The following is a 12,361-nucleotide window of genomic DNA, read 5'->3' on the forward strand; positions in this document are numbered from 1 at the left end:
CCGTCCTGAGATCACAATTGACTCCTCTTGTCTTCCCAGGATGGATATAAGGGTATGGTGGCTCTCAAATATTTGAAGAAATTGATAGGTAGCCAAGTGTGAAAAAGGGTCTCTGCACTTGTTGCAAATATTTCACGTATAATGCAAGAAGCGTTCCCTTTTATGCAAATGCATAAAATCCAAAGTATCATATGTTGAGTGGGAAATATGGGGAACTTTATAAAGTTATATTTTCCTATGCTAGTCTTTACTGGGTAAGTACCTTCACTGGTAACAGTACTTATAGTCCAGTACTGTTACTTTCAAATACTAATTTTTGATTAAAAGATACACATATCCAAAAGAAATTCCTCTCCAAGGAAGATACTTTTTGAAAGCAAACCAAGAACAGGTTTCCTGATTATCCCAAACAGTTGTAAAGTTTTAACAATTCAATAAAAGCAAATTAATTTTGGGATATTTTTTAAAGAGATGAGAGAAGTCTCCTATGCACTTAATTTTTTTGCACTGAAGAATCCAGAACTTTTCTGTTCCCTCAGCTGTGCTAGCCATTAGAAATTACAACTGTTCTGACATGACCTGCAGCAGGTACAGCCCATCTGCCTGGGCACTTCACTAGGCTGGAAAGTCTTCACAGGAGAACACAGACACAACCATGGGCTCCAGAAAAAGTCATTCCAGCCTTCATTTATGGGAGCTCAATGTTTCTTAAAATCTACCTGGTACAAGCAAAAATGGCATTTGGCATTGAAACCTTACAATTGTAAGAATTCAGCTCATCCAGCAGGAAGAAGTTCTTAATCTGCACAACACAAGATGGACTATACACAGATTCAAGGGAAAAGCTGAAAGCAAGAAAGCCACACAATATTTCACATGACAGTATTTTTCCTCTCTCTAAAATGAGATACTGGGCAGCCAGGAATGCAAGACCAGAGCTGCCAACAATTACACCACATACTCACTAGGCAGCAGGACTGGGATTTCATCCCTGCTTCCAAAGCTGCTCGAAAACCGTATGTGTGCTCCACAGCACTCAGCTGGAACAGCAGCTCTGCTCCCTCTGACTGCCTGACCCAGGAGGGCAGGGGAAGGAGTCCTTTGTGCTCACTGTTCTGCCAGCCACATCAGAGTTTTCATGCTAGGAGGCTTGGAGAGTGCTTTCACTCCACATACTCCATGGCCAAAGGACCAGGATGGTCTCCTACAATGCAGGTGTTGGTCAGGCATGTGAGTCTGGCATGCAGAGCTTCTGGCCATGTGGATAAGTAACTTTACCACCAAATTACTGTACAAAAAGTGGTCACTATCACCAAATACTGGGATTTCACCTTGTTCACCCAGAAGACACCATAGTGAATGATGCTTCAGCAGCTGAATTGTTTGAGGAGACTGCTAGGACTGCAGACTGTCTGCACTAAAGGTAGCATCTAGCACAGTAGGGACTGAGTCTCTTTTTCGTGCTGCTAGAGGCACCTGTGTCCCTCAATTGATGGTATAGAAAATACATTTATGTTCATTTACTTCCTATTAAGATGCCCAAAGCCCATAAGCATTGCCCAAAGTAGACAGGCTGGTTTGAACTCATACCTTGAGCAAGATTTTTCTGAATTGAACTTTGCTAACAAGAAAAAAAAAATCTGGAAAACAAAATTATTCATAACCTAATTACTCCATGTGGCATGAGGCAACCACTTGATTATAAAAAGTGGTGAGGGGGTAACTGTATCTAAACCTTAGATGAGACAGTGGGACACTTTATGAGTTGGTGCTGCATGCTCCTTAGGAAATGGAAACAAAAAAGCCAGAGAGATCTGTAAAAGAAGCGGGTGGCTTGAACAAAGAACATGACCAAAAAACCAGCTGGGGAAGCAGGAATGCTGGTTAGCAAATAATCTCATAATTGCAGAAATTACCTTCATTTGTGCACTAGGGCAAAACCAAGCTCTTTCAAAAGTATTGCAGCCCCACTCTGAGTAACCAACAGTCCTTTTTGGATACTTAAATCCCAGAATCAGGAATATCAAAAACTTGGGGACTGGGGAAGGCTCCTGAGATGTTTGACACCTGCATTAAATTAAATTATTCACACCTGCCTATGAGTTGCTTAAGCATAGTAAGATAATTTTTAATTAAGCCACTTCTAAAAAGGCATTTATCTTGCAAACTGGACACTGAACACTTGTCACAACCAATCACTTGCTCCAGATTTGGGACCCCCATCCAATGTCCAACTCCCTCCTGATCTTACAACTTTTTGACACTCATGCAGAGAGAAGAAGTCCAAGGAAAGCAGTGATAGGTACTCTGATTTAGTAATACAGGACAGGTGCTCCGGAAGTGCTTGAAACCGTGTGAAACAGAAGGGGTGTTTGAATGTGAGAATGACACTCACAGGCAAGAACCCAACCCAGCAGTCTCTTCCTTGCCCTTAAGCAGGTTATCTCTGGTTTGGAGAAAATTCCTCCCAATAGTGAAAGGTTTTGTATTTATGTTTTGTCATCATCTACTTGTAAACTTCTACAGCAATATATAAATGCTGATTTGTCAAAGAAATTTTTCCAAAAAATTATTTTTAAAAATCTTATAAAGTACCACCCTCTGTAATTAGTATAGAGAGAGATGTAAGTTAAATTTAGTAAATGCAATTTGGCTGTGTTGTACTCCTTTGCTTGCACAAATTAAAGTAGCTCTTTGCACACTGTAACTTTCACAAGTCAGTCTGCAGTGCAACAACAGTCAGCATCAGGCAGGATTTAGAACAATTGCTGACTGCTTTTTCAAGAAACATGAGGTTTGCATTGATGAGAACTCAGCTGCCTGTCTTGTGGCAGTGTTGTTTTGGGGTAACTCAGTTTCTGCTCTAGTTATAACCCTTACATATTTTTACAAAGAAAATGTAACTGCACACTGCATTTCTAAAGGTATGTGAGAATCAGCACACTCCACAGAACAGAAGAAACACTGTTTGTAGCAAAGGGTGTCTCTGCTTCTTAGAACTTGCAGATCAAAACAGTCCATTACTTAATTATAGGAAATCATAATAATTACACGTTGCCCACAAAAGTAATTAAGAATTTGTTTTGGTCTTTACCTAAAGGTTCTAGCCAGTGCTACTGCATCTTTTCAAACTGGATAAATTTGAAATGTGTGCCATTAATTTGAAAATGTCATCTAAATTAAATTCACTGTCTGTCTTGCACTGCTTCATGCCATGCAGTAGCATTACTGGACATAAGCAACCATTGGCCCTCAGCTTTTAGTATTCACTTAAAGCAACCAAAAGTGGTTTCTAAAAAAACGTATTTTTGTTTATGATATGCAGATTAATGTATTTGCTGCCAAAAAAAAAAAAAAAGAGCAAATGCTTATGTGATTCCCAAATTCCTAATTTTAAGAGAAAATATATTGTTCCTTTTAAAATCCACTAGGTTAGAAAATAAGATTTCCATTTCTTTCTTGTTTTCTGGTGAACACAGGAAAAAAACACAATTTATTGAGGTGTTTCTTATATAAAGCTAAATATTTTTCTAAATAAATTGTGGTTCAGATTTTGTTTAACTTATTCAGCAGACATTGTTTTACAAATTCTTGCTTGCTCAGAAAAAAATTCACTTGAATTCATTTATCATCCAAGATGTTTTCATTATTTTTGTTTAGAAAGAAAACTCTTGTTTAAGGTTGTTTTTATAAAATCTGAGTTAGACAAGGTTTTTTAAGTGGAGATATACACTCTTCAGATGTTTCATGGTAATATCAAGAGGTTGACAGGGAGTTTAGAAATATTTTGAAAAGGTTTCTTTTTGTGCCATCTGTTGTATTTAATCCCTATAAGCTAAAGTACTGTGAATCAAAGTTTCTCTTTCATGTTGCGTCAGTCTGCAACTAAATCTTATAGTCCCATCCCTGAAAATAAAAACTTACCTGTATTGTTGCAGATAAATGCTCAGGCTTACATTTGCAACGTATCGCTCTTCCATTTGCCACACCAAATAAAACATACTGTCTGTAAATTTGTCATTTAATTATTAAAAAAAAAAAGTCAGAGAAGCAACTTCTCTATATATTTTAATTCATTGGTAACTGAAGATGATTTTTTAGAATTCACAGAATAATGGTGGTGAAATACTAACCATCCCAAACACAAAAAGGGAGGAGTTTTTTTGTATTTCCATGGGCATGGTTATTGGATTTAATACCGTGCCTAATCAAATAGGCAAGGATTTCACTACAACAGTGACTGAACAGTGAAGCTATTAAATAACTTCCATGGAAGTTTAAAAGGAGCACAAAAGATAGACACAGCTTGTACTTCATAATTCAATGAGAAGTTTTAAAAAGAGAACTTGTATTGTTTCAGGAGTTGCAGATTACTGAAGGAAAAGACTTTGTGCAAACTCACAGGACTAAGGGTGAGTACAGCCACGTGCTGCAGAGGGTCACAGCGTGCTGTGCAGCCCCTGAGTGGTCATACAAAAGTCATGCAGCCTGAACCCCTGGGCCAGGAAGAGAAGGGGACCCAGCATGGAGTGGAGCTGGAGCTACCACTACTTTCATGGGAGATATGGGAGTTACCATTAAATAGCTACTGCTACAGTTCCCAGCAGGGTACTGCACAATTCTCCCTCCATAAGGATGGTACTGAGCAAACTGGCAGCTAAACAGAGCGTGGGTGGAAAGATTTACATAATTAAAGAGTTATAACTATCTGGTATTAACATATCAAAACCCCAAGAGCAAATTAGGTCCCTTTTTCCTGTACCAAGCTCCAAAGAACAAAATGGTGACTGTCCCATTCTAAGTATGGCAGAGGAGGTACAGAGAGCTAGGAGCATTTTCTAATTGCTAGTTGTCAAGCACTGTCCAAATAAACTGTTCTGGTACTAAGCTGTGACCAACATGCCTTCATTTGAGATGGCTCTGGATGAATTTGTTGAATTTTGTTTAATCTCTCAGTTTTCACCACTGTATTTGTAAAGACTGGGAGCAAAAAGTGATTAAAAATCATAAAAAATATTTTTAAAATGCTTCCTTGACTAATACTGTCCAGTATTCATTTTGGGTACTTTGAGATATGCTGGATTTCTATATAATTTCCCATGAAGCAGAGAATTATTTTGGAAGCTATTAAAAAGCTGTGATTTAATTTACATTTTGGCATGCATGGATTTTTTGTAAAAAACAAAAACACACAGTCGCACCTCCCTAACCCCCCACCCCAACAAGAAAAACCCACAGACATTTTTACTAATATCTTTGTCCTTTTTTTCCCTTTTTATGTGGGGGGTAGGGGGAGATTTTTTTTCTGCTGTTGAGAAATGTCTGATCATTAATAGAGCACTAGCAAAACAAAGTCAATGCCATTTCAGCTTCAGAAGGAACTTGGATGCTGTGAGAAGATCCTGCTGTGCTCTATTTTATTTCCACAACAATATACAACAGCTTTGGTAATTCTGGTAGCTCTTTCAGATACATAACACTTTCAGTATTGGCACATGCTGACAAAACAGTAGTATCTGAGAAGCATGGAAGAAATTCAGTCCCATCTGAGAAGTCCTGGGTGGGGATGAAGGTGGAGGGCAACAGCTCCTCCTCCTCGAGGGCTTTCTGCTCCAGGGTCCCATAGGACCAGCCTTGCCTGCCTTTCATTCAGCATGCAGTGAAGCTGCTGTGGTTGGTGGGAGGTGGGCATCACTGGTGTCAAGATGCCAATGCTCAGCTCTGCACTCTGGATTTGAGCAGATCCAGACACACCAAGGCTCTTCTCCCAGCATCCATGAGGGACTGGTAGAATGGGGCTGACCAGTTGTCACAAAGAATACAGATCATATGGCAGTGATGCTGATTGGCACAGAAATGGGAACATATAAACTTTCCTTTAGGCAAAGATGGCTCCATTTCTCCTGTCAAAATTATTCACATTTTTTTAAAAGATTGTCTGTAGTAAGGAGAGCTGTTAATAGTTCTACACTTTGGATATACATAAAATTATAGCTTTTGCCTCTCATGATGATTTCACCAGCTTTGAATTGCCTCTGACCATTAACTAGAAATTTGCTTGACCTGAGATTAATCTTGAAAGAGAGGAAATGAAAGGTAATTCTGTGCAGGCCTTCCAAGACATGAATTGATACCAGTCTTTGACACAAACAATGTTCTATACAGTGAAATAACAAATGAGCTGTCCTCATCTCCCTGTGAAGTCCCACATCAGTAATGTTTACTCTGAGATATCTAGGAAGAGAAATGCTTATCTATGCTCATCACTGGCTTTCTCTGCTTCACCTTGGAATAAAGCTAGAGTGCCTCATTTCCACTCCATGTCAAAACATGCCACCCCTGCATGCAATGCGTGTTCCTTAGCAAAATTATTGTTCTTCACCAGGAAGGCATAGAAGAATCCAGATTATGCAGTGACTGAAGATCTTTTAAGGGAGAAAAGGCAAACAAATCCAATTGTTTTTTATAAACATGCAAATGGTTTGTGGTAAAGCAACACTGGAAATTCTCTCTCCTCTACTGATAAAAATGGGAGAAAATACAGCTTCTGCATGGGGAGGACTGAGCCCTCACTTCTCCTAGGATCCGGAAAATAATCTGAAGAAACAAAATTGAGCACAGACATCTGGGTAACCAATGCTCATAATCTCCAGTAGTATCTTCAGGCCTCACGTATGTGTTTGATTTGAAACTGCTGTTATGTGCTTATCACAATGTGGATAAATTAAATTTTCCTTTTGTTTCACTATATATTTACATTCATATCCCTTTGTCATGATTAAAATACTTTTAGGATTACTTCAATATTTCTATGATGCTTGAATAGTTTTGAACTGGTTTAAATATTAGTAAAATTATGATATTTAGCAAGGTTTCAGTACCTTGGACTATCACACTTGCTCAGCAATAAGAAAGGCAAGTTGGACTTCTGCTCAGATAAGAAAGCAAGCTGGGCTTCTGCTTTGAAATACTTCCTTCAAGCTGAGCCTCAGAGCAATGGCACACCAGCATCAAATCAGTGGGATCTTTGGGACTCCCTGCCTTTCATTGCATGTCACAAAAGTTTTCCTTTGAACTAGCAACACACTGCAGCCACCTGATCTAGGAGGAATTTATCTGTGTGGAAGCCAGAATGACTCTCTTCTAGTCCCGGGATCCGAGCCGAGCTGAAGAGGGCTGTCCATAGGGCCAGATCCTCAAAGGACACTTGCTCTATCTGCAGGAGCCTCTCTTCCCCGCCCTGCTTCATCCCGCATTCTAGTTTACCCGGGGTCACTTCAAGGCTGTCTCAACTCCCCTTCTTCCTGCCCCCGCTGCCGCAGTCCCCTGGGAAAATTGGGGTTTCCCCAGTTTCTCCAAAGTTCTCCCCAAGGTTTCCCCAAAGTCTCCGAAGGGGAGACGCGCAGAGGGAGCCCCGCGCCTCTGCAGCCAGCGCTTGTTGCGGCTGTACCGAGGAGCCCGCACCCAAATCATGGGACACTTCTCCCCTGGAGCGGGGGGAGAGCGGCGCCCCGAGGGGCTGAGCCGTGCCGGGTGCCGCAGGTCTGCCCGCGCCGTGGCTCTGACCTGTTGCTTTGCTTTTTACACGCAGAGCCGCCTGCCCGGGAGTTTACCGCGGTAACCTGACACGTGTGAAAGGAGAGGGATGCGCTTCCCCTCTCGGCGCTTTCAAAGGTGCTGGCAGAGCCGCCGGGCCCAGCCCGGGGACCGCACCTGCTGGATGCGGGAACTCCCGGGGGGCGGCGGGAGCGCCGCCCGTAAGGCGATATCCCTCTCTCGGTGTAACGCGTTAGCTGCGACTGTCACCACGGCGCCTCGCCCCTCGCCAAAAGCCGAAACCCTGGGAGAGCTCCAGGTGTACAGGATCTGGGCGAGACCTGGCATGTCACACCACCCGTTCTCGCAGGGCTCACCCTGGGGCAGACCCGCAGGCGCTCCTAAAAGGTTCCCCGAGCGGGGCAAATCCCTAGGGCCCGTGGGACACCCTCCGCTTGTCCCCGGACCGCCCCGCCTGGCCGTCCTCGGCCCGACCCCGGAGTGGAGCACAGCCCGACCCTGCCCGAAAAGAAGCCCCGAGCCTGAAGGGGGGCGGTGGGCACAGCCCTGAGAGGGCAGAGGGAGCCGAGCGGGCCTGCCCTGCTCGGGGGGTAGCACCCATCTTCCGTGCCCGGTCCGGTTACCCCGGGAGCGGGATAATCCCAGACCCCCTCCCGCCGCTCCTCAGGCCCCCACCGACGGGCGGGCTTCGCTTTCAAGGCTCGGCTTGGCAGAGGCTGCTGAGCAGCTAATAACATAACAACCCTGCTTTGATCAATTCGAACTAATTACCCCTCTTAATTAAAGTCTTTAGCGGTTGCCTCAGTGTTTTGGCAAGGGCGAGGAGAGCTTTGCCGTGCGGCAGCGCCAACGCCGCGCTCCCCGCCCGCCCGTCCGCGCCGCAGCCCCCGCCGCCGCAGTCACTCCTTGGCAAAGGTTTATTTCCATCAGGTCAACGAATTCTTTTTTTTTTTTTTTCTCTCCACGTGCAAGAATCAATGCGAAATTCAAATCCGTACATAGAGAACAGTTGTGTCCATATAGATACGATATTCAAGGGGAGAGGGAGAGGAGGGAACCAAGAAGGGTAGGATAACCAGCAGACAGCGGAGGCAGGGCAGGATCAACACAAGGGGAATATATATATACATCGAAATAATTAAAGTGGTGCAGCATTCCCGGCTCGAGTAATACAGTTTCCCAAATAAATAAAGCAGAAATTGGCTTGGCGCTTTTTGTTTTTTGTTTTGTTTTGTTTTGTTTTTAACCATCTCTCCACCTGAGATGCAACGACAACATAAAAAGTAGTCTGTAAAGAACAAAGGAAAAAGTAAAAAAAAAAAAATAAGAAACAATCAGTCCCATTAACGTTAGTGGCGATATAGAGCATAATACACAAAACCGCTTAACAGGTGCATGCAAGGAGGCGCTGGGGCTCGCTCGGCGGGGCCGGGGCCGCCCCTCACGGCTGCAGCGGCGGCGGGCCCTGCAGCAGCGCCCCGGGCGGGGCCGGCGGCTCCGGCCCCCCCAGCTCGGCGGGGGCCCGGGGCAGTCCCAGGGCGCTGTCATGCAGCTTACGAACGTGCTTCTTGAGGTCAAAGTTCCTGCAGAAGCCTTTGCCGCAGGTGGGGCAGGTGAAGGGCTTCTTGTCGTTGTGGGTGTGCATGTGGAAGGTCAGATTGTACACCTGGTGAAAAGCCTTGTTGCAGATATTGCACTTGAACTGCTTCTCCCCGCTGTGAGTCAGCTTGTGGTTTTTGTAATTGCCTGGGAATGAGAAAAGAAAGGCAAATGGACCTGGATTTCAAAGACGGACAATGAAAAGACAAGAAAAAAAAAAAAAAAAAAAAAAACCCACCCGAACTCTGTCCCATCACCAGAGTTCGGCTTTAGGATGAAACGACCTCAAACCTCCTGCCTTCTCTCCATCCTCCCCGCGGCTGTTACACTTAGCAGACGACAAAGAAAGGATCGAATAAACCAAAATCACGACAATTGCGGAAATACAACCACGGGGTTTAGACTTCACAGCAACCCAGGAAGAAAAAGTAGCTAAATTCTTGTATTTGGAAGGGGAAATAAGAGGAGAATTCGTTTGCCGAACCGCGCTGGAAGCTTCATGTTGTGGTGAAGGGAGAACAGACACTTCCAGCAGAACGACTGCCCTGCCGTTCCCCCGAACAGAGACCTCTGCCCCGCGTCGTGGGGCAAGACGTGTGTCGGGGCTAGCGAAACTTAAAATTACCCTCAATATCTAATAATAAAACTTGAACACAAAATTAACTCTCCACCACTCTCCTTGTCGCAAATTGTCCCGACACTTGACCTGGCTTGGGGAAGGGGAAGCCGGGGAGGAGAGAGGGTGCTGGAGACTGGTACCTTTCTGGTGAAATCCTTTGCCACAAAATTCACAGACAAATGGTTTATAGCCGGCGTGTATTCGCGTGTGCGTGTTCAGGGTCGAGCTCCGGTTAAAAGCTTTGCCGCACTGGTTGCACTTGTGTGGCTTTTCCTGGAAGGAAACAAACACCAAGTCACGGCTTGTTGGCTGTCCTGAGGGTTCTGTGTTCTGTTTAGCGGGGTTTTATGAGCTGATTTGTGCAGTTCTATGTGTTCAGCTGACGGCTCGCTGGTGCCGGTGCGGGCACCCCGCCGAACCCACCGCGCTCGGGACAAACGAAATGTGCCCGCGGCTGCTGCTTCGGAGCTCCCCCAAAAACGTGAGTGGAAACTCTCGGGCAGGGAGGAAGGGACAGGGGATGGGCTCACCTGGGTGTGGATGATCTTGTGCCGGCAGAGCGTGCTCGCCTGTCTGAAGCCCTTCCCGCAAACTTTGCAAACAAAGGGTCTGGCTCCCGTGTGCACCGGCATATGGCGCGTTAAGTTATAATGTGCATTAAATACCTTGAAAGAGAAAGGAGACAATAAAATAAAATGAAATTGCGATTAGAAGACGAGAGTGCCAAGGGGGAGCCGTCGTTTAAAAATCAAGCAAGCGACAAGACAGCCGGCGGGAAGACGGACAGGGACAGGAGGCTGGGGAAGGGAGGAGGCTACGGTGCTACTTGCCTTTCCACAAACTTCACACGTGAAAACTTTGGGCTTGCTGCTCGGGGAGCCGCGGCTGAACTCCGACGTCTTATAGGCGATTTTTTCCGTGAGGATCTGAGCACTTTCTTTCATGTAGTGCTGCAACTGAGCCTGCGATAAGTCCTTGAAGGCCACCCCCGCCGGGTACTTGTCCACGGTCGGTAGCACCAGCTTGTTCCGCTCCGCCAGGTAAGCCTTGGGCTGCGGGTGCAAGGGAGAGCTGAGGAAATAAGAAGCCACCGGGTGGATGTTGACACTGGAGGACGGGTGACAGGGGCTGTCGCCTCGGTTGAAATAGCACAGGGCTCCCATGGCGTGGAAGGAGGAGTGATTGACCACTCGGGGTCTTACCAGTTTGTACTGCTGCAAGGGCAGGGCATCGCGGGGGAAATCTCCTTTCAAGCTCAGGGCACAGTTCAAGAGATCGCCGCAGCTAAAGGAGGGCGAGGAAGAGGACTCTAAGTGAGCCTTCCTGGGTTCCGCTCCAGCCACCGCTGCTTTGGGCAGGGTATCGTACGCCACCGGGACAAAGGGGATCATGCAGGGGATGGAGGAGTTGAGGTGCAGCGGATGCTTGGGGTCGCCTTTGGCCACGGAGCCATGGAGGAGCTGCGGGACGGGGATGGAGCGGGGCTCTGGAGTCCGCGCCATGATGCGCTCAATGGAGAAGGCGAGTGGCTTGGGCGTGCTGATCATGTTGCTCCTGGCAGACAGGCTTTCTCTGGACGGAGGAGTCGCTAGGATTTTGGTCGCCGTGTGGTTGCCACTATTGTCCATGGCTGAACTGCATTTGTTCTCCCGGTCTGAGCCGCTCTGGTAGACGCCTCTTTTTTTTTTTTCCTTTTTTTTTTTTTTTTTCTTTTTCTTTTCCTCTCTCCCCTCTCTCTCTCTCTTTCACTTTCTCTGCCTCTTTTCTTGTTACTGATCTGCGAGGAGGGAGACCAGCATTGCCGCCGCCACCATCACTACAGCCTCCGCCGGCGGAACCAGCCTTCTCAGTCCAGTGGACTCATGCCAGCCCATCACAGTTTACTTTGGCGCACCAATGACTCGGGACAATCGCTACTTATTTCTATCAATAGAAAGTGTTGTGTCAATAACGCAGCCAAGATCTCGCCAATCGTTAACTTCCAAGAGGAGAAGGTAAACTAGATAATTGCTCAATTCGCTTCCAACAGTCAACAGGAAAAGTTTTTCCCCCCCAGCAAGCGGCTACTTTTCATTGGCGCCCGCGCCTCCCCCGCCCAGGGAAGGAGGTGGCCCTCCCTCCTTCTCGCCTCTCTCCCCTCTGCCTCCCTCCCTCTCGCTTTTTATTATTATTATTTGCAATCTGCTTAACCAGGCTTTAGAGGCCAAGCAAATCCGAGATCAATTTTCTTGTTTGGCTTTAAATGACATCATCTAAAATCATTGTCCAAGTGCTAAATAGGGATGTGAAACCCAATTCAAGGGCAAGCGCCAGGGTGTTTGTCAAACAAGGTGCTGCAGAAGAAGCGGCTGGAGGGGAAGCTGTTTGTTTCCTTGCCACTTTCCAGCCCGAGCTCTCTTTGTGCGTGCGTACGTGTGTGTGTCTGAGGGAGGGAGGGAAATGGCTGCTCTGCTCCTGGGACTGCTCCTGGGACTGCTCACTGCTTTAAAGAACAAGGTCAGGTGGCGGTGAGCTTTTGGAAAACACGGTAGACAAATAAGCGGGGGACTTGCAACAAGCAGACGGCGAGACCAGCGCGTGGGGATG

The 12,361-nt window shown here is 46.0% G+C and overlaps 1 protein-coding gene across 1 annotated transcript; it reads right to left on the bottom strand.

Annotated features, from left to right (window-relative positions):
* Positions 1-8,998: 8,998 nt before the first annotated feature.
* Positions 8,999-11,403, bottom strand: FEZF1 (FEZ family zinc finger 1). Its single transcript, XM_058023172.1, has 4 exons — positions 10,606-11,403; positions 10,306-10,440; positions 9,916-10,048; positions 8,999-9,303 (listed from the first exon to the last, which is right to left on the bottom strand). The coding sequence occupies exons 1-4, from the start codon at positions 11,401-11,403 to the stop codon at positions 8,999-9,001; spliced, it is 1,371 nt and encodes a 456-aa protein (XP_057879155.1).
* Positions 11,404-12,361: the final 958 nt, after the last annotated feature.

The sequence above is a fragment of the Melospiza georgiana genome, chromosome 4 (assembly GCF_028018845.1).
Source record: "Melospiza georgiana isolate bMelGeo1 chromosome 4, bMelGeo1.pri, whole genome shotgun sequence".
NCBI lineage: Eukaryota > Metazoa > Chordata > Aves > Passeriformes > Passerellidae > Melospiza > Melospiza georgiana.

Bases quoted from the DNA above. Each gene is read 5' to 3' on its own strand.
- FEZF1 (XM_058023172.1), bottom strand. From the start codon at position 11,403: ATGGACAATAGTGGCAACCACACGGCGACCAAAATCCTAGCGACTCCT. The intron at 10,049-10,305 runs GTGAGCCCATCC...GTTTCCTTCCAG, and splicing joins ACAAGATCATCCACACCCAG to GAAAAGCCACACAAGTGCAA. The intron at 9,304-9,915 runs GTACCAGTCTCC...TCTCATTCCCAG, and splicing joins CAAAGGATTTCACCAGAAAG to GCAATTACAAAAACCACAAG.